Raw genomic sequence first — 27,564 nt, forward strand, 5'->3', positions numbered from 1 at the left:
AGTGTGGATTGTCTTTCAGTTGTCCGTTGGAGTTGAAACCTGTCAGAATGTTGACCATTCGGGAATTTATCAAAACGATCGTTCGTTTCAATTTCTTCAGATTTGAAAAGGATGTTGATTATTTCTATTATCTGAAACCTTTGGATAAGTTTATCGGTATTTATTCGCAAACCAGTTTTTGAAGTTTCTGATGGTATTTCCGTTCAACACAGGTTACAACACGGAATCCTGGACCCGCCGTCAACGGTTCGGTTGGGCCGCTTACGTAAGCTGTCTGTTTCTGATGTTCGTGGTCCGGACCATCGACATTTACACCGCTACGATGATCGAATGGCGCGGCCTAGATTACTGGAACGAAGCGGCTGGAGTTTGGCTGATCAATGGAATGGTTCTGGTGCAAATTTTTCTTTATCGAAGCACCCATCAGGAACTGGATCGAGTGCGTGCTTATGTCAACGCTAGACAGAATTTACCGAAAGATCAACGAGCCTTACAAAAGCGAACCCGGTCATTTCGGTTCAACGTGAAATACACAATGTTTCACGTTTTTATGTACGTAGTCATTATGGGCAGTTTTTACATTAGTGGAGCCTGGCGAAAACCGCAATATTTAGTGAATCTGGATCTAGGCGAACGGTTTTGGCTGGTTTCCGTTTTAATCGCAGGAATCAGTTTTGCGAGTATGGCGATTATCGGAGCTCTGTCGTCAATGTTCGCGGTCATTTTGATCTCGCATCTCGTGGGTATGAAAACCGAGTTGGAGATTTTGGTTAACATATTCAATGATCTGGAGAAAAATGTCGACGATTTACTCAGTCAACAGCCGTCCGGTTCCGTTAACGATCGTTTGTTCGCGAAATATTTGTCATCTCAGCTCGCACTGGCCGTGCAGAAGCAGCAAGAGTTTTTCGATTGTGTCGAGCAGCTGCAGAAATTCACGAGACCGACGTTTCTACTTCAGTACTATTACTCGTACGGAATGGTGGCTGTGAGTGTAGTGGTTGGCTGTTACGAAAAAGATTCCGAGTTTTTTCTGGCATGTATTTTTCTAGCAACAATTATACTAGCTCAGTGGTGGCTCATTTGCAAGTGCATCGAAAATCTTGAAAGCATGGTAAATCCCAGGAAATTTGTTTGGACATTGTCATTTTTTTGTGTTTTTTTTTTGTAGACCAATAAAATTGGGGATATCGTTTATGGACTGCCATGGCCAACAAAACTTCAGTTCTCACCAAATCATGCCAAAGAATATCGGGGAACTGTTCAATCGTACCTTTTGATTATAGCACGTTCCCAACGAGGACTCGGTTTCAGTTGTGGAGGATTCTTCATCATGTCAATGGAAAAATTTGTCTATCTCCTGAACATAACCTACAATTTAATGATGTTTTTGTTAAGTTTAAAGAAGTGAATACATTTTTATAATTCACAGGAATCATGCGTTCAGAAACATAAATATAAATGTCTACATAGCGGCAAGTAATGGATTTTATCGATGTGTAGCACTAATTAGAATAAAGCACCTTCGTAATTCTACGTTGCATATAAAAGCCGTACTGCAATAATTATTCGACACGTTGTAAGTTTCAACAAAAAAAAAAAACGCAAAAGAAGATAATTTACTGTGTTTAGTCTATTGTAATCGATGAATGTAATAAACATGCACAATAAACATAGCGAAACACCGCGAGCACGATAGAAACAATAGTTTTCATCCATTTAATAAACGAAAACCCGCTTCTATAGCGTCTTGGTGGAATGCCTCATAAAGGCGTTCGCTTTTCAGATGTCTTTTGACATGAATACGACCCTTTGCAAAAATTGCACGGTATACGAAAGGGCAGAACTTAATCGTGAATATATCGAGTTGTACTAAACCTAGCAACATAATGCTTTTGACATGCCATCAGAAATACGAGCTGCAATTTGTGAAAAAATAATAACAACAGTGTGAAAAGCAAAGCCTTAGGAATTACATTCCGCTGTGTGGAATTTGACATTCTGTTTCAACAGACTTCGCTGCTTTACAAAATCAATTGCATGGCTGATGCTACGATCCTACTGGAACTAAGAGTCCTTCAATGTTGGGCTCAAACATACGATAACTGGTTAGTAAGACCAGTGCCCTATGCATTGAATTGCTAACTGTGTGATATAATCTTAAATAACTCAAACACTAATTTTACGTTTCGTCTATGATCTCATCAGTTTATGTTGAACTGCTAGCGTGACCTGATGCACTGATGAGTCGAAGACGAAATGTAAAATTACTAATAGTACTGTTGTTGTACCGTTGAATTCCACTATGTTATATCACGTCATTACACTCTCACAAAGTCACTATTTTCACAGTCACTATGGTTACCAAGCCAATGGTTACCAAGCCAAGTGAGCCTAATAGGTTTATTAAGTTAAGAAAGAAAATTGTGGGAATATCGAGAGACATTGCATTTTTGAAAAAATGCAGTAGATTTGGATTAACTCCCACATGCTGCAAGGTAAAGGGTGGGAGATCTTTTTCTAAAAATATTCAAAATAAAATTCAACACGAAATTCTGAAAGAGAAAACTAAAAAATTGTTTAGCATTCTGAACGTGAAAACTTTGGAATGTTATAATCTTCATTTAAAATTAGCGAAACAATATCCCCAAGGTTTCGAAATTTTCCTAAGCAAAGTTAAATTTGCAGAACACTGCGAATCTGAGCGAAAACGAATTCTCCTTCACAAGAAATTCGAAAATTTACGTTTCAAAAATTCCGCACGCCGCCCCCCAAAACCTCCAATACAGTTTTCAGAAGACTTCCTAATCAATCGGTCATCTCAGAATTTTACCAACGAACAAACAAAACTTCTCAATCTTGGGTTAAATTATGCAATTTCTTCTAAAGTAAATCTCGAACAAGTTATTATAGACGTAGAAACAGGCCTAAATAACTGTAATCTTTCTTTTTCTCAAATTAATGATGCCAGAACTATTGTAGCTGATATCATTAAAAATACCTCACTGAAAAATCAACAAAATATGGGTGATAAAGAAATAGTGAAACAATTGCGGGAAAAGCCTGTATTTTATGTTAAGGCTGATAAGGGAAACAAAGTGGTAATTATGGACAAAGAAGATTATGATAATCTGATAATTAAAAAAAATCAATGACGGCCCTTATAGGAAACAAAGAGCCGACCCCCTTCCAGATATTATTAAAAAAGTAGATAAAACTCTTCATGAATGCAACCCAAACTTCGATATCAATCTCAGTAGTCTCAAAGTTTCTAACCCTTCTTTATCCAAAATAAAAGGACTACCAAAGGTTCATAAACCTGGTAACGAAATAAGGGAAATCATTTCTTCAGTAGGGGCCCCAACTCAAAAAATATCCAAATGGCTAGTAAAAGAATTCCAATCTATGCCAAAAAAATTCTTCAGTAAATCAGTTCCTAACACACAGACATTCGTTACTCAACTTCAGAATTCAGGCGATATCAAAGATGACGAAATGATGGTATCTTTCGATGTAACCGCCTTATTCCCAAGTGTCCCAGTGAAGGACTCAATCAATCTGTTGGAAGATTGGTTACTTCAACAAAATAGTAGTAGTTTATGGAAATGCAAAGTACGGTCTTATCTTACTCTAACTCGGCTTTGCATGGATGTAAATTATTTCAAATTCAGAGGGGAATTTTATAAACAATTACAAGGGGCACCAATGGGCAATCCACTCTCCCCGTTTTTATGTGAATTATTCATGGCAAACCTTGAAGAACTTCTAAATAAGCAGGGATTATTACCTAATCGCTGGTGGAGATACGTAGATGATATATTTTGCATCATCAAACGCAACGATTTATCGAACTTCTTAGAAATAATTAATAATTTACATAAAAATATTAAATTCACCTATGAGGAAGAGAAAGACAACAGTTTACCTTTCTTGGACATTCTTATTGTCCGGGAAGCAAAATCCTTAACTTTCGAAATATATAGGAAGCCAACCAATACGGACCGTGTCATACCAAATACTTCTAATCATCCCCATCAACACAAAATGGCAGCATTCCACCATATGATTCACAGAATGCTATCTTTGCCCCTTAGAAAAGATGCTGCGATAAAAGAGAAAAACTTTATTTTCGAAATTGGAAAGTTCAATGGATATCCAGAGCATACAATTCAAACCATCTTCGATAAAAAATTAAGACTGTTGAAAAAACAATCACTTACAACTTTGACCCCCCCTTCTGAAAATTTTAAAAGAATATCAGTGGACTTCAATCAAAACATTTCACACCCACTAAAATCAAAACTAAGAAAATTTGGTTTAGATTTAGTGTTCAGCAGTATGAACTACCAATTGAAAACTCTACTAGGTTCTACAAAAGATCCTACAGAGAATTTGAAAAAGTCTGGGGTATACAAAATCTCGTGTCCTCATTGCGATAAAATATACATCGGACAAACAAAGAGAACACTGGACATTCGTTTCAAGGAACATATCTCAGAAATAGCGAAAGCATCCAAAGAATTGGAAAAGGGACTACCACATCACTTCAAGTCAAAAGTAGCAGAACATGCCTTTTTTGAAGATCATGAACTCTCTACTAATGACATAAAAATCTTAAGACAAATTTCCAATCCATGGAAATTAGATTCAGCAGAAAGTTTAGAAATTTTCAAAAATAACTCCATCTCTTTATTAAACCGAGACCAAGGGAATAGATCTTCTTGGCTTTTCCAGTTACTACCCATATCCAAGATAAAAACAAACATAGAAAACACTTAACTCTTCCAGTTTTCTGTTACCTGTTTTTACCTTTCATTTTGTGGTTTACCTACTTACGTTTCTACCTACTTACGTTTGTATAAAAGGAACTTCATTGCAGCATTCTTTCAATAAACTTATAAAACCGATACACTGAAGAAGGATGCAAATAGCACTCCGAAATACGTATCTGTATTATAACGTTTTATACACTTTCGGAAAAATAGTGACTGTGAAAATAGTGACTTTGTGAGAGTGTAATGACGTGATATAACATAGTGGAATTCAACGGTACAACAACAGTACTATTAGTGACAACATTCTACTAACAGCTCAAACAAAAATTTAATGTAAAATTAGTCACAATGGGTATGTGCACGTGCATAAATTTAGGGGTAAAGGAAAAAAATGTTTTATTGTTCCCTTTCCCCTTCTTATGATCAAAAACTAATTTTTCTCTAACTTTTGGAAACAATAATGTAGTGTAGTTCGGCTGCTCGGCCATCCATGGAAGTTGTCAACTTCCCTTTCTGAGCAGCCTAGATAGCCGTGTAGTATCGGTAGCGGTTCCCCAGCTGGCTAAGAATAACGCTACGGTCCATAAGTCCACCAAACAGGTAAGCCGTGTGGCATCCGGCGGAATCATTTTTCTACCAAGAATTGATTCACTGGTTTCCTGTTCCATGTCGTAAAAGGCCACAAAAATAGGAACTCCTAAGTCAAGGTGTATTTCCGTGCCGATGGCTGAATGGCTGCAGGAGGTTAAACATTGCAGTCGTGAACGGAATATCTTGGGTTTTTCTCTTACTGGATACACGCAATGCTTAGCAATCAACTTCTTTGATCATCGCTTCGGCGATCCAGAGATTAGAAAGCTGAGTGTCTGTGGGTGTCCTCAAGGTGGTGTACTATCCCCACTTTTATGGAACCTAGTCGCTGATGGTTTGTTAAGGAAACTTAATAACCTTGGATTTCCGACTTATGGTTTTGCCGACGATTATCATATATTGATGACCGGTATAAGCATTAACACTCTCTTTGATTTAATGCAGCAAGCCCTGCGATCTGTTGAACAATGGTGTTGTCAGGTTGGATTATCTGTGAATCCGGGCAAAACATCAATGGTGCTTTTCACTCATCGTAGGATAATCACAGAGCTCGTCCGTTGCAGTTCTTTGGTTCAGAGGTCACTGTGGTCGATCAAGTTAAATACGTCGGGGTTATTCTTGATTCAAAACTGAATTGGTCTGCTCACATTGACTTCAGAATTAAAAGAGCTTGCATGGCTTTCGGCCAATGTAGACGAGCTTTTGGAAAATCATGGGGACTCAAACCCAGATACATTCATTGGATCTACACAACTATCGTTAGACCAATTTTAGCATACGCATGTCTTGTATGGTGGCAGAAAGGAGAAGTCGCGACAGTTCAGTCAAAGCTAAATCATCTCCAAAGGATGGTCCTAATAGCGATGACAGGAGCATTCACGACAACTCCTACTGCTGCTCTAGAGGCGCTACTGTGCATTAAACCGCTACATGTGTTCCTAAAACAAGAAGCATTATCTTGTGCATACCGTCTTACGGTTACAGGGCTTTGGAACAGTAACCCATTAGATTATGCTACTAGCCACACTCGCTTGTGGTCTCAAATGGTTACGTGGGATGAGTATTTACTAGCTCCTTGTGACCTAACTCTCACATGCAGTTTTCCTTTCAAAACATTCAATGTGAGCTATCCTTTTCGTGAGGAATGGTTGTCTGGTTGTTTGGAACGACAACTTGATGAACACATAGTTTGTTATACTGACGGTTCTCTGTTAAATGGTCGTGCTGGTGCTGGTGTCTACTGTCGTGAAATGAGGCTAGAGCAGTCTTATTCACTTGGTAAATACTGTACTGTGTTCGAAGCAGAAATCTACGCGATTCTGTGTGGAATACAATCGGCACTTCAGCAGAGAAACTGTGGTAAACGAATTTATTTTTGTTCCGACAGTCAGGCAGCTTTAAAATCACTCAGTTCGAATGATTCACGGTCGAATCTAGTGATCGCATGTCGAACTCAAATTGAAGACCTCAGCATTTCAAATGCTGTTTACTTCTTATGGGTACCCGGCCATTCTGGTATTACTGGAAATGAATGGGCTGATGAGTTGGCTATAGCTGGGGCAACGAATGATTTCGTTGGCCCGGAATCAGCTTTACCATTTTCAACTAGTTGGATAAAGCACAAGATTCGTTCTTGGGCTGCATCCAAACATGCCAGCAAAAGGATATTCTCTTGTGTCTCACCCAATGTAATAAGGAGCTATAGTCAGAAGGGTTCATCGTTCTTCCTGCAGTGAATGAATCCTTTCTGTATTTACCTTAAATAGGGTTTAGCAGATTGTTTGGCATCCCTTATGGGGTACCGAATTTACTTCTGCTCGTACATACTACGGTTCGTTCTGCATTCTTCCGGGAGGATTTATTAACTGTACATCGTTCATCAGAAAGAACGCACATAGTAACAAACCTAAATAGGTTTTACAGCAGACTGTTCGGGACCTCGTAGAGGTTCAGAATTTACTTCTGCTTCCACTAAATGTGATCCCCAGCTGATTGTTCAGCATCCCTTAGGGGTGCAGAATTTACTTCTGCTTTTTGTGTTTTTGTGTCGTCAATTTTCCCCATCCTCCTAGTCCAAACCTTACCATTTCCCTTCAATCCTTCCTCCCTCCACCATACCGCTCTTGGCTCCTGGAATTTTTTTCTGGCTACCTAGAGTTTCATTGATTCAAAGCTTCAGTCTTTTTAAGGCTACCTTAATCGCTAACAGTATTTTCAAAGACTAACAATTAGTCAGCCTTTCTCAAGGCTATACAAAGAATGATATTCTAATAAAACTTTTCTTCGAACTAATCAGTATTTATTAAGACTACCACAAAATCAGCCTTTATCAAGACTTTTCCAAACTTGGAGTCTAATTGAAGACTAATTTAGCCTAGTTAATATAATTTCAAATGTCATTCTTTTCAAAAATGCCTGCGTCCAACCGGAAAGGCAACAAGCCCAAGGCTAAAAATAATTCAATACGGAATAAATCACAATCCGTTATTCAACATTTTCCTAATAACATTCACGATCTTATAGAATCTGAATGTAAAAATTAAAGACAACGGACGGATTTCTCTTCCGTTGATTCTATGCCGTCTAAAAATATTTACGAGATTCTTCCTGAATCCGATTGTAGCGACATAGAAGAAAATTCTTCAAAAATTCCCAAAATGGACGCTTGTCGTTCTGGGATGAAACAACAATCTCTGCCACCAGTGACGGTGATGATTTCCGACTTCAAAGCATTCCGTACTGAGCTTTCTACTTTTCTCCCGGAAGTAAAAGTCTCATTTCAAATCGGACGAAGAGGAGAATGTCGAGTCTTGGTTGATGGATTGGAAGATTACGAACGTCTTATTCGATATTTGTCCGAGAAACTTCATAAATTTTATTCATATGATATAAAATCAAACAGAGCCTTCAAGGCTGTCTTGAAGGCTTATCAAATGATCAAAGTATTGAATAAATTAAAAATGAACTAAAAGAAGTGCTTGGTTTTGCCCCTTCCTAAGTATTACTTATGAAAAAAAGAGCGAATGGTACTTCTAAACCACGCTCTGGAATTTCCCATGAACTTTACCCAATACACTTCAATCGAAGTGATGTAAACAATTTGAAAACATTAGAAAAAGTACGTTTCATTTCCCACATTTAAATTCATTGGGAACATTATAAACGGCATAATGGTATTGCAAACTTAACGCAATATCATGGGTATCAAGGCTTCGGCCATGGAACCAAAAATTATCATATGGATATACGGTGCTTGAATTGTGGTAAATCGCATTCAAAAGACGTTTGTCCAATGAATGAAACCACTGATAAATTTTCATGTTAAAATTGCAATGGAAATCATAAATCCAATTATTTGAAATGTCCCGTCAGGGAAAAAAATTTAAACGTTCGTTCGCTTAGACAACAAGTCAAATCAACGACCTTAAATTTACAGAACATACCTGAAAATCAAAAAACCGTTACAAATTCCACGCTTAATTCTTCTAAGTCACTTATTTCTTCGAATTTAAAACATAAAACAGGTACGCCTCCCAATTCGTCTTCCAACGAAAACAATTTATGGACAGGTAGATCGACCTTGTCGTCATCTTCTTCTAATGACAATGATGCTAGTATAACAGGTAGAAATCTACCACTTAATTCTTGTAATATAAATTATCAAAACACAGGACCGCCTTGCAGTTCATCTTCTAACGAAAACAATTTATTAATAGGTAGATAGGCCATATCATCTTCTTCTTATGGCAGTCTTCCTACTAATATTCCTTCAATGCCATTTGCTTCTTTAAATGAAGTTGATTTAGGCGATATAATTGAAAACAAAATGATCTACCTACAAGATCAACTTTTTCAAATGATCATCCGAATGAATTCGACTTCATCACTTTTTGAAGCATTTCAAATCGGATGGCAATTTGCAAATAATATTATAATGAATTTAAAATTTAACAGTGATTTTGAATAATTATTTGCATATTTTAAATTGGAATGCTCGATCTTTAAAATCGAGTGAAGATGAATTTTATAATTTTCTCAAAGTTCACAAAATTCATATTGCCATTGTGACAGAAACACTTCTTAAACCAAATGTCAAATTGTAAAATAATCCACATTATGTGGTTCATCGATTTGACAGGTTTACTGGAATGGGTGGTGGAGTTGCCATTTTTGTCCAACGGTAAATTAAACATCGAATATTACCTTCTTTCAATACTAAAGTTATTGAAAGCCGGGGAATCGAAGTTGAAACCATTTATGGATTTTATTTCACCACTGGAGCATATTTGCCATTCCAATGCACCGGCGATGCAAAGCATGTCCCGTGGAATTGTAGGCAAAATACTTCATAATCAACTCTTTCAGCTGGTTACTTCACAGTTCTTCATCCCAGTAATCCGACTTTTTTCTCTTCCCTGAAAAATGCCTCTACAATTGATCGGGTTCTAATAAATCAAAGTCACATTTGTACTGAACCGTAGATTAAATTAGGATATTTGTATTGAACCGAAGATTAAATTAGGATATATTCAAATTATGAAATATTCACAAATCCATAACTAATCAAAAAGAGTCTCTTTTTTGCAAGTCAACAACACGTGAGGTAAGCCCACTGCGCTCAATCACTGAAAATATTCTTGGTTTCTCTGTGTCAGAGTTGCCTGTTATACTTTGTGCGACATTCAGTTCGGCTTAAGCGGTTGCGTGCATTTTTAGTACTATATTTCACCTTAAATTATAAGAACAGTTCCATAAAATTCAGGTGAAGGCTAGAAAGTTCGAGTCGTACCTCTGAGTTAAACTGTTTCGTTCATTTCTGTCCCAATTCATCATCCGTTGAGTACTGATCGATAGCCACTACTGGGCCCGACACTGCCGTGCGGATGGTAACCCTATTTCTGGATGTAGTTCCAGAATCTAGGTCTAGAGCTCTGATGCTGAGTCATGGATCTGGATCTGGCACACCGATGAGTGCATTTACTTTGAATGAGACTGGCTATTACTAAAATGACTAGAAACTGGTATCCAGAAACTGCATCCAGAAACTGCAACCGAATATGGACTTACCGTATTTCTAGTCTACTTTCAAGATCAGATTCAGAATAATATGGTCCATTTCCAGGAGCAGGATCGCGATCTGGACTTGGACATTACCATTTCAAGTCCAGGTCCAACTGCTTTTTCTCATACAAGGTAAATACACTCAACAGTGTTCAACACCAGAGATGCCAGGAGAAAATTTCAAATATCTTCAAACAGTGTTGAAAAGGTCTGTATACTCGAAAAACAAAGTCAACCAATTTTGATAAATGTCTGCGAAAAGTATGGTTTTCAAAAATCTACAACAAAAGCATGTCTGCAACTAAATTTAGAAATCTGCAGATTTTCAGGCAAATCTCTGCTCAACAGCACAAAACAGGAACGATCCATTCCATACGTATTCACGTCATCCGGTTATGATTCTGAATTTACCCACCCCCCTTTTCCTCTTTAAATTTCCAACGGCACGTCACCACTAAGAATCAGTCTGATTACAAACGCAAAATACATGTATGTATTTTGCCATTACGAGAGGTACACATCTACATATATTGCGATTTTAACAGATTAATTTATCAAACTAGTCCGACTTAAGCTAGAACGAGCAAATGCATCGTCAGCTGCCAGATATGTGCAACGTTGCACCGCAAGCAGATCGACTAACTGCACTACCTTAGGTTGCACAACTTTAAAGGTGCACTAATGTAATTCTTCGGTTGCGCCGTTACTAATGAAAGCCTATTCTCTAAGTGCTCCGCCGGAAGATGAACTGCCCGATTTGGAAACGTAAATCATAATATTTAATAGACACTTCGCGAACGAGTGCGAGAAATCAAACCGCGACATAAACCAGGCGCCGCAGTGCATTTCATGACAGTAGAGAGAGAGAGAAAAAAAAACGTTGCAGTTTCTCACCGTACGGATTCGCATCTCGTTGGTGGTGTGCTGGCTTGTTCCCGTACGCTTTTTTTCAATTCTTCTATGAAACCTACAGAAAGATTTGGCGTTCAATTTGTCAATGTGTCAGGACGTCCTGGCGCAGGTGAGGTTCGAAGCAACTCCGGGACATGACGATGCAAGGATAGGAAAAAAAAGTGACGCAAAGCGCACTTTAGCGCCTGTCAATGAGTGTATTATTATCGCACGTTTGTTATGGGTCAAGTACATAGGTGAGTTATGGTTTAGTTTTTTTTGCCCGTGCAGTTGCATCTGCATCGAGTGCGGTTCAATCGGATTGAAGAAGTCGTTCATTCACAGGCGACAAACCATTCATTTTCGGAGCAGACATGGGAGTGGCACTGCTATGCAAGTAGGGTAACAGAGGTATTTTGGCCCACTTTAAGATTGATTTTATTTTGGCCCACTTTGTAAAAATATCCCCCAAATGTTATAATATCTTTGAAAACCCCTTCCGCAATAGGTAATTTAATGTGATTAGCTTCAAATTGATGCAACATGGGTTACTTAACATCGATAAAATCCGATGAAATTGATAAAGTTTGTTAGGTGGGCCAAAATATATGAAGTGGCCAAAATACCTCTGTTACCCTACTGTTCGTTTGTGTGGGCTTTAATTGGTGTTGGAATGATACTGAGGAAAGTAGATAATGATGTTAGTTTGACAAGTTTGAGTTTCGGTTGAGATTGGGACTGAAAAATCACAGTTAAGGTTTAATATACGCTCACTGACATTTACGCTTGACGTAAATTCAAGAAGGACGGAATTTCTCCGGTGATGACACAATATAACATCTACTAACACGTAAACATAAAGACTAATTTTCTCTTGAAAAAGGCCTTCAAAAATGGCCGAAACGTCGGGCAAATTCAAAAACAAATCGTCTGCCTTACTTTTTAGACTGAGAAAAGCCGTTCAATACAATAACATAAATTTTGCGTCAGTATCGATGTAAGCTTCAGCCTAATTAACTGTAAAGTTAATGATATGACTTATCTTTACATGCTTTGTATTGTGAAAGTAAGTGAATCGCGACGCTCCTTTTATGTGCATTTACAAAGATGTAACTTTTTCTAAGTGTGTACACACTTCGAAAAAAATCCTGTGATTTTACATCTTATTAGATGCACATAAATGGAGCGTCGCAGCTCACGCAAATCTACGTGGAAGAACATTTGATGTTATGTCTAAAATTCCATGACATGAAATTCATTGAAATATAAAAAAAAATAATACTAATTACGACCACCGCCCGACTTGAATCGAGAATCATTGGATCACAAAGTATGTCTGTTGATCGACTGAGCCACAGAAGCACACATCTGCTTGGCTGGTAAAAGGTGCAGAATGAAAGTTACAGTCGAAAGCAGTAAATTTCAAGCTAATCTAACTTTAAGTCATTACAAAAGAAATGAGGTCTTTATAAATTGCATCGTATGAGTGGTTATGTCACCTGCAAAATTCATTTTTTTGAGTGTCGCTTTTGTCGTAATCAAACTGTTGAAAAAGTGTTTGTTTTGGCAGTATACAAAGGTCTTCGACAAAAAAAAACATCAGAACGAAAAACATAAGTCATTTTGGTTACATCAACAACGCTTATTAGCAGTATTTCAACATATGCTGCCAATACACTATTGAGTCCAAGACGAAAACCAAAAACGTATGAAAATATTCAAAATGCTTTATGGTTATCAAAAACCGGTTTTTCGTGAGGGACTAAAACTCCTACTTTCTTACCACTCGTTGGCGGTCAGGAAGCAATTTATTTGTTCCATTCTTACGGTACGACAGGAAAAAAGGCGGATGGGTAATGTCAGAGACATAACTGGAGGACGTGAATACGAATTACACTGGCATGCGTTTTTCACACTTCCGAATGTCAATAACAACTGCTTCGTGAATTCTAAAGTTCGATATGAAAATATTCCGAGAATAAAAACATACCGAACAGCACAACACGGTTGAAGTATTATTTTCACTCAGAAGATCGAAAACTGTAATTGAAGAAGAATTTAGGTGAAATTGCGCGAATTGCGAATTTTATCAATCATTCAAAAACTCTATCAATGTTCGAAAAACAAAAAACACTTTTCGTAATTAAACTCACTATCAGCTATCTTTTTCTGTACCCGAACCCGACCAATACCCGTCGATAGGCGTGTACCCAGAATTATATTTCGGAGAGGGTTTCAGAACATGTTGTTTAATTTCCATATGCATGAAAATTTGTTTGCAGATTTGTTGAATAAAGTTGCTTGTTGAAAATTGTTCATTTGATAATTGATTTTATAATTACGCGCTAAATCATGTTCACAGTTGGCCAAGTTTTCTCAGATTTGAATGACACTTTCTGGACATGCAGACTTTGTATTGAAATGGCACCTATGTTATTTTTCCAAAATTGATCTAGACATTCTAGACTGTCTTTTGAAAAGGACTAGAAATTTTTACCAATTTTTTGCAAATCATTAGGGTAGAAAAATGTCACATCCTACAAAAAACTGTTGCGCTGGTGGTGTTCCTCAAAATAAGTCTTATCTTGGGACCAAGGATGGCTTTTATCGTATCAAAGAACGCTCACCAGCAACTCTTCACACGATTGAATCAGTGCCATCAAAGAAAGACGGATATCATCGCAACAATAAAAACCCGGCATGGCTCATTGCACATAGAATAGACACCAGTGCGAGAGCGAATTTCTCTCGATGACATTTCTGAGAATCAAAGTTTAGCAAGCTGCTGTGGGGATCCTCTCTAAAGCAACAAACGGTCGCGATCTGATTCTATACAGGCAGTTGATAATTGCGATAGAATCATTTTACTATTGCCGCTTATTCTAACTATGTGCATATTGTAATTTTCACTATCGGTTAGAAAAGATTGCGATGCAATAAGATATCGACAAAATGCCGCCAAGATAGAGAAACTGTCATTCGCATCGATTCAACCCCTTCGAGACCACGAGCCAGAAAAAATATTTTTCAAATTGACCGTTACAATGACAAATTTCTATTAGCAGAATATTTATTAAGTAAACTTCAATCATAATGAATTAATTTTTATAATGCGTATGTGATCTGCCATTGGCTAGAACTGGCACGGATTTTTTTAAGCGTGTGTTATTTATTTGATATAATAATTATTTTGTGCTTAGTATGTTTCCTTTTCATTCATATTTTGTATTAATCGATGACTTGATCTTCAAAACTTCGTGTTTTTTTCGATACATTATCGATTTTAACTATAAAAATAAACTATTACAAAAAATTGTAAATCGACCACTCCAAAAAGTTGGTCGTCTTTGACAGATATATATTTGCTGATGCTTTCAATGAACAATGAAATAACACTGATCGCTAAGGATTATTACCAGTTGAAACTACAATTGACCTCAATCCACCAGTCGATTATATATTCTTGTGGCTCTAATGCTAGTTAATTTCAATACAACAGACAGCGAAGAGGTTAAAACAACTGTCCAATATTCTGGCAGAGATGCCAGGTAAAATTTTGTGCGTCCGCATACTAGAAATGCTCCTATGCGAGCTCAAAATTTAAAATTATGACGAGATAAACCAAACAAATACCCTACAGTAATAGCAAAAGTCATTAAATTGGACGTATGTTTATAAAAACTTTGAAAATCTGCAAAAAGTCTGCTTGATTGCAAACTCTGCTAACAAACGAAATTGCAAATTTGCATACCAATCTGCAAACCTGGCATCCATGGTTCTGACGCTCATTATTTCGCTATTAGGTTTTGCACGAACATGACATAACCTCACAAAAATTAACAGAATGAACTTTTTTGACAGTCGACGTGTACTTGTTTACAGTTTAAAAGTTCATCAGAAGTTCATCGTTCGAATGTCAAAATTGCAAGTCGCCTCACACTCAACAGATTCATACATGTATCGCTCCTTGATGCTGGAAACACATACAGGGCAATTTTTCTAGTTATTTTCACTGTGGAATACGTTTTTAACAGGCACTTTTTCGTCATTTTTTCAATTTTTAATTTGCAGTCGCAAAACAAAACAAGTACACGGCAACTGTCGAAGATGAACTTGATTCATCTGCAGTTCATTTGTGTCGTCATCGTGCAAAACCTAATTCTGCGACGATTAGGTTTTTTATCGTGACGACACAAATGAACAAGTATTCATCCTTGACAGTTCAGCGGTACTGTTTACAAATAAGCTTAAACAAAAATCGAAGAGCATATCTAAAACAATCATCTTTGCACTTTGCAACTAGTCACTTTTATTTAATAAATATCCAAAACGAACCGTATTCAATCGTGAACAAATGTTTTAAAACTTTATTTAGGCGATACGGACCGTAAATGGTCTGATCCAATTTGTCAATAAACAAACAAAAGAAATTTATGTTTACAAACAGTACTGCTGAACTGTCAAAATGTGTTCATCCGATTGAGGTTAGCAGTGACGGTAAAAAACCTAATTCCGTCGCATTCTATGTCCAGCTGAAAACCACTATATAACCTTTGTTTTGTCTATGAAAATGTATGTGAATGCTCCACACAAGGGTTTTGAAATATTGCAACCTAGTATGAGAATTATCAAGTTGAATCATCGATTCGATTTTCTGCGATAATTCCACACAGCAACGATCATTATCAGACTGTAAATTTTTTTAAGGGCGTGAAACACTCAGAGTATGAAGTGGAGCGAAGAAATGTAGCAAAATTCTCTCACGGTTCATGCATGAGCGACTCGAGTTCTTGTATAGCATCTTCTACCGGATTGAAAATGTTGTATACAATATAGATAGCAATATAGCAGCTTCTGTCAAATTTTCGGCAATCACCAACACTGCTTGGGACAAAATTTTATCAAATTCAATAATGGTTTTGTTTTGTAAATCGATTTTAAATTTTTATAGTCCATTTTTTGCCTTTCTCACTGCGAAAACCGACTTTTGAACCGAGGCCCGGTGGGCCGAGTGTTACATACCATTCGACTCAGTTCGTCGAGTACGCAAAATGTCTGTGTGTGTGTGTATGTGTGTGTGCGTAAGTGTATGTAAAGTTTGCCCTAACTTTTCTCGGAGATGGCTGAACCGATTTTCACAAACTTAGATTCAAATAAAAGGTCTTTTGGTATACAAAATTCCTGAATATTATATGGATCCGACTTCCGGTTCCGGAAATATAGGGTAAAGTATGTAAAAAAATTTATACCATCACTGAAAAGGACGAAAAACCGTAAAAAGTTTTCTAAATCGACCTCAAATCTTCTCCAATTGATAGTTTTTATCAGTCGAACGGTCGAACAAATCGATTTCGGTTATTCTTTTAAGAATCGAAAAAAATTATTTTGAAAAATACCACAGTAACAGTTCGGCTGAAAAGTTCGTATCGTTTAATAGAAACACACATTTTTTTGTCAAAATTCGTTTTTATTGTTAAACATAATTGCCATCAGAGGCGATACAGCGATTATAGCGATCTTCCAACTTTTCGATACCATTTTTGTAGTACGATTTGTCCTTTGCCTCAAAATAGGCCTCAGTTTCAGCGATTACCTCTTCATTGCTTCTAAATTTTTTACCAGCGAGCATTCTCTTGAGGTCTGAGAACAGGAAAAAGTCACTGGGGGCCAAATCTGGAGAATACGGTGGATGAGGGAGCAATTCGAAGCCCAATTCGTTCAATTTCAGCATGGTTTTCATCGACTTGTGACACGGTGCATTGTCTTGATGAAACAAAACTTTTTTCTTCTTCAAATGAGGCCGTTTTTTTTAAATTTCGTCCTTCAAACGCTCTAATAACGCTATATAATAGTCACTGTTGATGGTTTTTCCCTTTTCAAGGTAGTCGATGAAAATTATACCATGCGAATCCCAAAGTACAGAGGCCATAACCTTACCGGCCGATTGTTGAGTCTTTCCACGCTTTGGGTTCGGTTCATCGCGTGCAGTCCACTCAGCTGACTGTCGATTGGACTCCGGAGTGAAGTGATGGAGCCATGTTTCGTCCATTGTTATACATCGACGAAAAAAAACGGTTTTATTTCGATATAACAGCTCCGAACACTGCTCAGAATCATCAATTCGTTGTTGTTTTTGATCGATTGTGGGCTCACGCGGCACCCATTTTGCACAAAGCTTTCTCATATCCAAATATTCGTGAATAATATGTCCAACACGTTCCTTTGATATCCTTAGGGTGTCAGCTATCTCGATCAACTTCACTTTACGGTCATTGAAAATCATTTTGTGGATTTTTTCACGTTTTCATCAGTAACAGCCTCTTTTGGACGTCCACTGCGTTCATCGTCTTCGGTGCTCATATGACCAGTACGAAATTTTGCAAACCACTTACGAATTGTTGCTTCGCCCGGTGCAGAGTCTGGATAACACTCATCAAGCCATTTTTTGGTATCGGCGGCACTTTTTTTCATCAAAAAGTAGTGTTTCATCAACACACGAAATTCCTTTTTTTTCCATTTTTTTCACAATAACAAAAGTAGCTTCACTCAAAATGCAATATCTCACAAACTAATAATCAGACAGCTGTCAAATTTATACACGTATCTTTTGAAGGTTGGTACTAACTGAAAATGGTATGGATTTAATTCTAGTGGCGCCCTCTCATAGAAACGATACGAACTTTTCAGCCGATCTGTTATTATATATGATAGTATGATTGATATGAGAAAGACATCATTACACCACTAGGTGGATTAAAACAGGTTTTTTCAGTGTAGGACTCAATAAGGATTTTTTTCAGTGTTTTACTGAAAAATTTGACTGGTTTTTTGAAAATTACTGGTCACTGCACAGTGGGTTCAAAAGCGCAATTTCACGCTCTTAATTGAGAACTCATAGGATCGTGGTTTTTGAGGTACAGTATCTTCAGCAAAGTTACTCAGAATGATAGACGCCATCTTTTGGAGAATTTTATTTTTGTGATTAATCCCCCTAAAAGTGAGGAAAAAAATATTATTTTAGTTCAGAGTCAACATAGGGGCTAAGTAACTTCAGAAAATCACTTCCAACAAATTGCAGAAGGTACTATTCCCGTAACTTGTGTGTAATTCATGATACAATGTATTTTCTGAAAAGGGTGTCCTAAAACCAGTTTTTGTAAAACATATATAATTAAATATCCTTGCCCTTGACATTTGCAATGATAAGGTTCATTGTATGTCAGATCAGATTGCAGTATATATTAAATACCATGATACTTGCCACAAACTATGATTTTTTTGCACATTGAAGTCTATAAATTGAACAGTTTAGTAACTGTTTTGTCAAGCAATCACCAAATCGAATTAAATTATGTCATCTTCTGGTAGAGAAAAGTATGATTAAAACTCATACTCACACTACTCACCCGACCACCGCTAGTAAATATGCATTTTGTTGATTTTGACGGAGTTTATTTGATTTAAGCAAAAATTGATTTTTTCTAAATTTTTAACAACGAAGCGAATCTCCTACTAATGGGGTAACCAATGATCATTTCTTGTAGTAACAGATAGCATTGCAAAGAGATTGAAAAATTGTTTTAGCTCTGTATCAGCAATTCGAAACCTTGTCAGCGAGCCAGTTTGCAATTTCTGTGAAATTATAATTTTCTAGCAAATCTTCAATTTGAAGAATACTGCAAAAAAAAAACTAGTTCGACATCACTAAAGCCCTGTCTGCTCTGCTTGCAACATATGTTCTGCGTATTCCCAACAACCCAGGCGGAATCGTGCTCAGCCTTCTCCGTATCCCAAGATGCTGCGATGCAGTCATTCTGCGTTGAACCGAGCATATGTTGATGCGTTCACAATTTCGTACGGCTATAAATAAATAAATAATTCCAAGCGGCATCGGGCTGATGATCTCGGTCTCTGGTTGGCCGTTCATCAGTCAGTCCAAAGTCGGTACCAGCAGCAGCAGCAGTGACTCTTGGGCCGCTGGAACGCGGTATTGTTCCGAATACATACGAACAAGCGCAAGCACGCATCAGGTCCAGCTAGCCATAGGTGGATGAACAACCAGGCGGAAAGAAAAGGTCAATCTTAATTGAACCATTGAATCATATTCATCGCATTCGGTTCGTGGTGGAAGAATTCTAAGCGTGGCGATAACCGAGAGTTCAACTAAACGCTTCGTGCTGCCGTTGTTTTACCGATGTGTGTTTATTTAAAATTTAAATGAGCATTTTTTTTTTCCCTGAGCATTTTGAATTCATTCACATCGGGGTGGAAAAATAAACCGGAAATGTTTTTCTCATTTCATTGCGTGGTCGTGAGTGATGCGCTTTGGTTTCATTATTTTTCTTTCTTTTTGTTTGCTGCCAGTCAGTGGGAGGGAGTGCGTTTCGCTAATAACCTAACAACCAACTAACGGATCACATCTCATCGATTCGTTTGTTTTGCTGGAAGCTGCATGGGACGGGATCTGAGCTTAAGCGTGAGTCATGGAATAATTCTCTTCTGGGCTGGCAAATTGTGTGCTGGCATATTTGCAGTGTAAAATTTGGAAAGAGCATGTGATGGACAGCACATGTTCCAGAATAAACTTGGCCTTTGGTGATGCGTCAAAGTTAGTTTGTGGGGGCGCAGTCTGTGCTTGGCCTGAGACTGGGCAGTTCTGCCAGTGTGTGGTCAGCAAATGTGGCGAACGATTCGTTAGGCATACTTTTTCCTTTGTCGTTATAATAACAATGTTTTTCGAGCATCAAAGTTATGCAAACTTTGGTAAAAGGTTCGCAGCCGTTTTAATAATTTTAATTTTAATTCAATATCGCGACAACCTTTGCCACAAGCACAATGATTAGTCTCGGAAAGTCCAATTCGAAGGAGATGTGCATCTAACGTGTAGTGATTGGACGTGAGTCTGGACATCACACGAATGAAGTTCCTACTCACATCCAGTCCCCTGAACCATGCCTTTGTCGATATTTTAGGAATAATTGAGTGCATCCACCGGTCTAGATCATCTTTATCCCAAGAAGCTTGCCAGCTGGCAAGTGTTCACCACGTTTGGCTAAAATATCGGCTCTTTTATTGCCTGGAATGGAGCAATGCGCCAGGACCCAAACTATAGTGATTTCATAATTATTGTTCAATATGTCGTTTCGGCACTGTTTTATTTAGCCCAAGAAAACCGGTTAATTTGCCAGCAGCGTTTGAGCGAATGGCTTTAATGGCGCTCAGACTATCAGTAAAGAGGAAATAATGGTTTGGAGATAATGTGACGATTACACTCAAGCTATAATCAACTGCTGCTTACTCTGCTATATAAACCGATGCAGGTTCCTGAAGCCTAAATGAAGCCGAAACATTACTGTTAAACATACCAAACCCAATAGCCTCTTCAATTCATGATCCGTCCTCGTAAAATATTTTCTCAGAATCAATATGGCTGAACTTACTTGAAAATATTTTTGTGATTTACGTCGAGCGTAGGTGATCCGGGAGTCCACGCTCATCGCGCTGCATGGATGTGTCGAAAAATAAAGTTGAGTCAGGGACATTTGGGAGGCTGACACGGATAGGAATATATCTTGAAGGGTCGATCTCTTGTGACATATGGTTAAAATATACTGTCATGAATCTTGTTTGAGATTGAAGATCGACTAGTCTTTCAAAGTTACTAATAACCAGGGGATTCAGCAATTTGGATGTCCAACGAAAGTAATGCAAGGCAATCATTCGTCCCTTTATTTCTACGGAATCCAAACTCATTATCTGACAACAAACCGTTCGTGTCGACCCAAGTGTCGAGATGTCGAAGAATAATTTTTTCGAACAATTTTCTGATGCAGGACAACATTGCATTGGGTCTATATGAGTTGTGTTTGGAAGCTGATTTCCCCGGCTTTTGAATGGTGATAACTTTCACTTACCTCCAGTCAGGTGGAACAATATTTTGCTCAAGAAACTTGTTGAACAAAGCCTTCACCAATTCTTCACCAAGTTGAATTTAATTCTGTCCAACCCAGGAGCGTTATTGTTATAAGACAAGAGTGTTATAGGAAATTCCATCATTGAAAAGAGGCTATCAATGGAACCATTATTTGGGGTAGACTCCCGAATAATGCTCTGCGTAGGAACACAATCTGGACAAACTTTCCTAGCAAAGTCAAATATCCGTTGGTTTGAGTATTCCTCACTCTCATTTCCTACGTTACGATTCCTCATTCATCTGGCCGTGTTCCAAAGAGTGCTCATTGAGGTTTCTCTTGACAAACCATCGACAAAATGTCTTCAATAGCTTCTTAGCCCGAAGTATGCACTTGCACTTGGTTTCTAAAATCAAGAATTTTTCAAAATTCTGAGGAGTTCCTCCTCCTCGTTTCTAAAACGTCTTGAAAGCATTTTGTTCTGCATATTTAGCATCTGAGCACTCTTTGTCCCACCAAGGGTTTGGAGGTCTTCTGTTAGACGATGGACCAAGAAATCGTTTGGTTTGGGCTTGTTCTGCGGCCTCCAGAATCGAACAAACGAGGAAGTCATATTCTTCAAGTGGGGGGAGCTCTTCCATTGAAGTTAAGACACTTGAAATATTACTTTGGTATTTAATCCAGTCAATATTTTTTGTCAAATCATATGGAATATTAACTGAATTAGCCTTTGTTAATGTTAATTGGAATGAAATATAGTCGAATTGAAGTCGAGCAAAGAGATAAATCTAATGCACTTGGACGTGCAGGAGGTCTTGGAATCCGTATCATGCTAACCATATTCAATACTGTCATGTTAAAATTGTCGCAAATATTATATATAAAGGATGATATGTTATCATTGTAAACGGAACCCCAAATCATTCCGTGCGAATTGAAATCTCCCAGAATCAAACGTGGAGCTGGAAGGGCTTCGACAGTTTCATTTAGCTGTCCTTGTCCAACTTGAGCTCTTGGAAGAATATATACCGAAGCAATGCAAATGTACTTTCCTTTAATGTTTATTTGACAAGCAACAACTTCTATACTAGAAGTCGAAGAAATGTTTAATTTATAAAAGGAATAACATTTCTTAATTCCTAAAAGCACTCCGCCATACGAAGAGTCTCTATCGAGATGTATAATTATCCATCAAATGATACAAAACCTGAGAGAACTGTCCATTGAGCTGATAACTGTTTCAAAAAAATTTCTAGCTATAGGAAGGAATGCCGTTATGATGGTCTTTAGAGGTTTAGAAATATTGAATGCTGCGAAAATTCATTCTACAATTTCCGAAAACTTCAGTAATCCTGTTGGTGAATGTGAAACGGAGCCCACTGGATTATTGTCTTTTCTTATGCTAGTACCTGGATTGGTTTGTGAATTTGACAAACCAGGAGGCACAGTTTTTAGTTTTCATTTTAGCTTTTTAGATTTAATACGGGGATCTTTGTTTGAATGTGTAATTTTAGGTGTCTTTTTTACAGTTCGTGCAATTCATAACATGCGGTACGAAAAGCCGAACAGGAAGACGAATTTTATCGATAAAGACATGGCTAGGCAAATGTTGTGTCATATGTGTTTCAGTTATAAGAGAAATAAAAATATTAAATTTAATTAAATCTACCTTGGTGCTGTTGTCTCTGTTCCTCTTTCGTAAAGAACGACGTGAAGCTCATCCAACGATTTCCAATTGGCAGTCTTTTGGTATCGTTTTCTGCTATCTCAGTTGCTCTGCCGTCGTTGTGGTCACCACTGAACTTGGTGAGCTGCATGTACCTGGCACCAGGTGGCTATTGTTCTTGGTGACGAACAAATGTGATGCTTGCAGTGTAGCACCTCGCGATATATGTCGTCTCTTTCGATCCTACGCAGCGTACAAATTCTGGTAGATCAGCACTGGGGTTGCCTCAGCACCTCTGTGCCTTTGCATCCCTTCGTCTTCGCACTTTTATGCGATGGCATCACTGTGCCTCGTCACTTCTATGCGTTCGCACCTCTGTGTCTCTACACCTCTGTGCGTATGAACGGGATGGCCTTCGTTACTATTGCCTTTGCGATTAGCACCAGCAGTTTAACTACCTGCAGCCTAGAGTAGCAACCGTTAACTAATGAGCCAGTATAATCGAAACACAACCTCTTGAATGGTTTTTACTGAATCAGTCAGCACATCTTTGTCGTATTTGTATTCAATATCTATTTGGAATAGTAACAACTCTATCATTAATTGTTTTAAATGCAGCATATGAAACAGTTTCTATGACAAAAGCCTCTTCCTAGTCCACCTAGCGGTGTGAAAATACCATTCTCTTGCCATTCAAATGGTCTCATTAGAACCTTTTTTTTCAGTTAACTAATTTTTGATACAATTTTAGGTTGCTTCATTTGGGTCCATTCTAAATTATTCGAATAATTCTCAAAAAGATCACGTTACTTATTCGGAGACATTCGCGAAATCAAAAGAATCAGCAATAATACATTTGAAAAAAAAAGAATACGGTCATAAAAAGTGTGACTCGTCGGGTACGTCACTTATGCGATTATATCTTGGGAACAAAAAGTTCTTCCATGATCATTGTGAGCTTGTCAAATAATCGAATACTAGCTTCCAAACGAGCTAAAGATTTTTTGGAATCTTTTACGGTTCGGGTATCTCCGAAAATATTCAGCGTTAAAAATAAACTCTATCGGTTACGTCACCTATGAGATTACATCTACCGAACAGAAAATGTTTACCATGTTTTGCCCTTCCGAACCTGGATCAATGACTTCACAATAGCTTTCGAATAAGCTTAAATTTAACGAAATTTGTAGAGCAAATTGAGTTGATGAAGTGTGATTTGTCGGTTAAGTCACTTATACCATTAGTTCCATCGTTGGTACTGGAAGTGCCGGCCTTTTGAGCCACAAAATTGATCAATGACTCAACAGCAGCTTCAAACGAACCTAAGCTTGTCGAAAGTTGAGCGAATTAAACAAACTACTCGGAGTGGGTAATGTCAGAGACATAGCCGCGAGAGTCACGTAGAATCGCATTCTAAATGTGTGTGGATATTGATATGGATATGGATATATTTGATACCGTTCGAACGTTTAACATTTTGTAGTCCAGTTCGTTACGTTACTTTTGAGGTCCTGGAAAGGATCGTTAGTGGCTTTGAAAAGGACTATTTGATTACGGATGATTGCGTTTGTATTCCAGAAGGGCGCCATTCCAAGTCATTTGTAAATTTGAGCGTTGAACTAGACGAAATCATTACATAAATATAATGGCAATACAAATCGTACAATCGCTCATATATTTTTATATTTCATACATCTCAATAGGGAAAGAAACTATCACAATGCTGTACGGGATTCATTTTCGTCTTCCAGAGAGGGCCAAATTGAGGAATTATCTCCAATATTAAACACTGTTCGAAACACTTTTCTCGAATGCGATGCAGCCAAATGCTAGTTTTATTTGGGCTCGTTTGGTGCGAATTTTACCCAGCAAAAAGTGTACAAAGCTAATCCAATTATTCTAGATTTGCACTAAACTGATGATTTTTATCTTTGATTTGCTAATAAGTAATCTTAATACTTCTGTAGAAAACATTTAGAGCCGTTAGAAAGGCTAATTTCGTATAATGTTCTCCATCGTTGTCCACTTTTCGTTTTCTTTTTCTCCAATGCAAACGACCAGCAGCTGAATTACGCAATCGCTGATGTAACTCACACTGCGAATGTCCCACAGCAGATATGCTCACAGAAGAACTAGTTGTTTTTTGCGTTTAGGCTTGAGGAACGGAGATTTGAGCATATTCGCCACTGGCTGATACACCAGTTGAATTGGACCTATTTCTTCACTATTTAAACAATGTTTACGTAATAAACGTACATGAGCAGAGATGCAATGTTAGCTCGACAATCGAACTTTAGTAAAAAAATCAATTAAAGAACCGGTTTAGTTGTCAAATTGTTTCGAACTTATGTGAAAAAAAAACTATACAATAATAAACATGGAATAACAGCTATAAATTCATGGTAAATACAAATAAATTGAATATCTGAATAGTATTGCAGAGGACATAAACTCTTCAGAGTGAAGTCAACAGATTATTTATTCGTGTTTCCACACGAGGTACTTGGAGAGGACCCAACTCAGGTAGCATTTATATACTTCAATCCGAGCGACAATTTAGAAATACACCCTCAGATCTGGAACTCACCACATTATCGTCGAAATCCCACGACTTCGACTGCGAACCATCGGACCGCGACGTTTCCAATGGTAGTCCGGAGATCAAACGAATCCAGCAGAAGGGAATCAGGAGCAAGCCACCGATTATCGGTAGCAGTAAGGTATTCCACTGCTTCGGACACATCTTCCGCTCTCTACCAGCCGCGGTAGCCATCGCGGCTTTTGTATTGATTTCGAGCACCTCAACAGCACTTATTATATCACTTAAAACCGGCTTTTTCGAACTAATATATGTATGCTTTTTTTCTTCTCTTTTTTTTTATTCCGTAGCCTCCGGACAATCAAAACTTTTTTTTATGCACTCAGCCCACCGTTGAGAGCTTCTTCCATTCCCGCCGTAGCCCCATGAAAACGATTAATGACCGGCACCACGAATCAGCTTCGTGTCTTATTTCACTTCATTTCAAGACACGATTCGCACATTTCCTGGGGACACTCACGGCTAACAAAGAACGGATATTTTATATTTTTTAGCACGTTTTCTTTCTTCTTCCTGTATACTAACGAATTTACTAGCATATCCAATGCCGGCTGGCGCGCCTTCCGTCAGAGCCGTTTCTCCGGAAGATCGAAGAAGGGCGACGACACGGGCGAAAATATAAACCGGTGGGGAAGTGATGCAGAATTCTGGCGTCGCAAGGATACTTTCGTGAACTTTCATTCATGGAATTATTCCCTCGTTTTTTTTTTATTTCTCCGCGCAGGATCCTGGGATGAATCATACACAAACCCCGAAGCGTGTTGTTTACTTTTTGAAATTCGAATCCCAACCAGCAACGAGCACTTAATTGGAACCACGTTGCAGCCGAACTTCAATCGTTGGATCACTAGTCACAAAATTTGGTTACACTCGGAAACCATCAGCTGTTGCCTTTGACACGATTAATCCGATATGAACTGCACCCGTCGTCGCGGCCCGGAGCACAACCCGACCGGTGCGTGCCACAACAAAAAGGGCTGAAATACACAAACACGTTCACGGACGGTACGGCGAATATTGACCGCGCAGGCGCTTGCCTCGGAACCTTACCGCATCTAGCAATTCCCCCGACAAAACAACACGCAACAATCGAAGAAGTGTTTGCACCCTTCCGCGGGACGGAATTCGATTTCGGATAAATTAGCACCACCCGGCGAGTCCCTAGTTCCGTTACACGGATAACTCGAACGAACAAAACTCAACCCCACGAAAAAAGCGCGCGCGATCCGATCAACGGACACCGTAGTACTAACTAACCACCAAACCGGAATTCACCATCGAGTCCTGGACTACCAAGTTACCAGTCAGAGAAGGGCCAGTACAAAGCGATCAAGAATGATCTTCGAGCGTTCATGTGTTCACTCATGAATTCTTCAATGGGCCCTATTATCGCTCGCGTCCGATGCAGTCAGTAGGCGTTCGTTCATTACACGTGCGTTTGCAAGAGATCGAGCAGATCGGCATGGCTGTGTGTGAGTGTAAGTGCGTGTCTGTGGTACGCGGCTTGCCGGTAGAACGCACGCACACCAACTGGAAGGCAGCAGCGTTTTGAAAATACAGACGACTGTGGCCGATTGCAGTGTTTTGTTTATCGCATCCGCATGCATGTTTCGTTTGTTGATTTAATTTGTATGCACGAGTACTGTAAAGACGTTGTTTTGGTTTAATTGGCAAATAATGGACGAGAAAGTCATGTTCGTGTGTGATTTAGGCAGAAGTTTTCAAAATTTCGGTTGATTTTTCAGAAGGCCGTAAGAGCAAGTGACAGTTTCTCTTTGTTTACTTTCTTTTCTATCAAATTACCAAGAGGTTTCCACGTTTATTACTAAACTCTACATAAAATGATACCCGAAACTTTCGACTTTCGAATGAGAACGTAAACAAAGAGCAACCGTTGCTGAAAATTAACCCATTATAACCCAGGGGTTCCCAAATTTGAACCAAATGAGTAGATATCATCAATACCATGTGTTGAAGATCTTGGGAAATGCCATCCCAAGTAACATTTTTATTATTAATAAATACTTGTTGCTATCTTCAATGCTACATCATAAATCTTGCATTAAAACT

At 38.3% G+C, this 27,564-nt stretch overlaps 1 protein-coding gene across 1 annotated transcript in view; it reads right to left on the reverse strand.

Moving 5' to 3' along the window:
• Positions 1-26,987, reverse strand: part of LOC131439494 (matrix metalloproteinase-2-like) — a 264,482-nt gene extending 237,495 nt beyond the window's left edge. The window contains exon 1 of the mRNA XM_058610575.1: positions 25,483-26,987. Within this exon, the coding sequence (XP_058466558.1) occupies positions 25,483-25,668 (186 nt within the window). The 5' untranslated portion in view covers positions 25,669-26,987. The remainder of the gene's footprint in view (positions 1-25,482) is intronic.
• Between the last annotated feature and the right edge of the window lie 577 nt (positions 26,988-27,564).

Source organism: Malaya genurostris, chromosome 3 (assembly GCF_030247185.1).
Source record: "Malaya genurostris strain Urasoe2022 chromosome 3, Malgen_1.1, whole genome shotgun sequence".
Classification (NCBI taxonomy): Eukaryota; Metazoa; Arthropoda; class Insecta; order Diptera; family Culicidae; genus Malaya; species Malaya genurostris.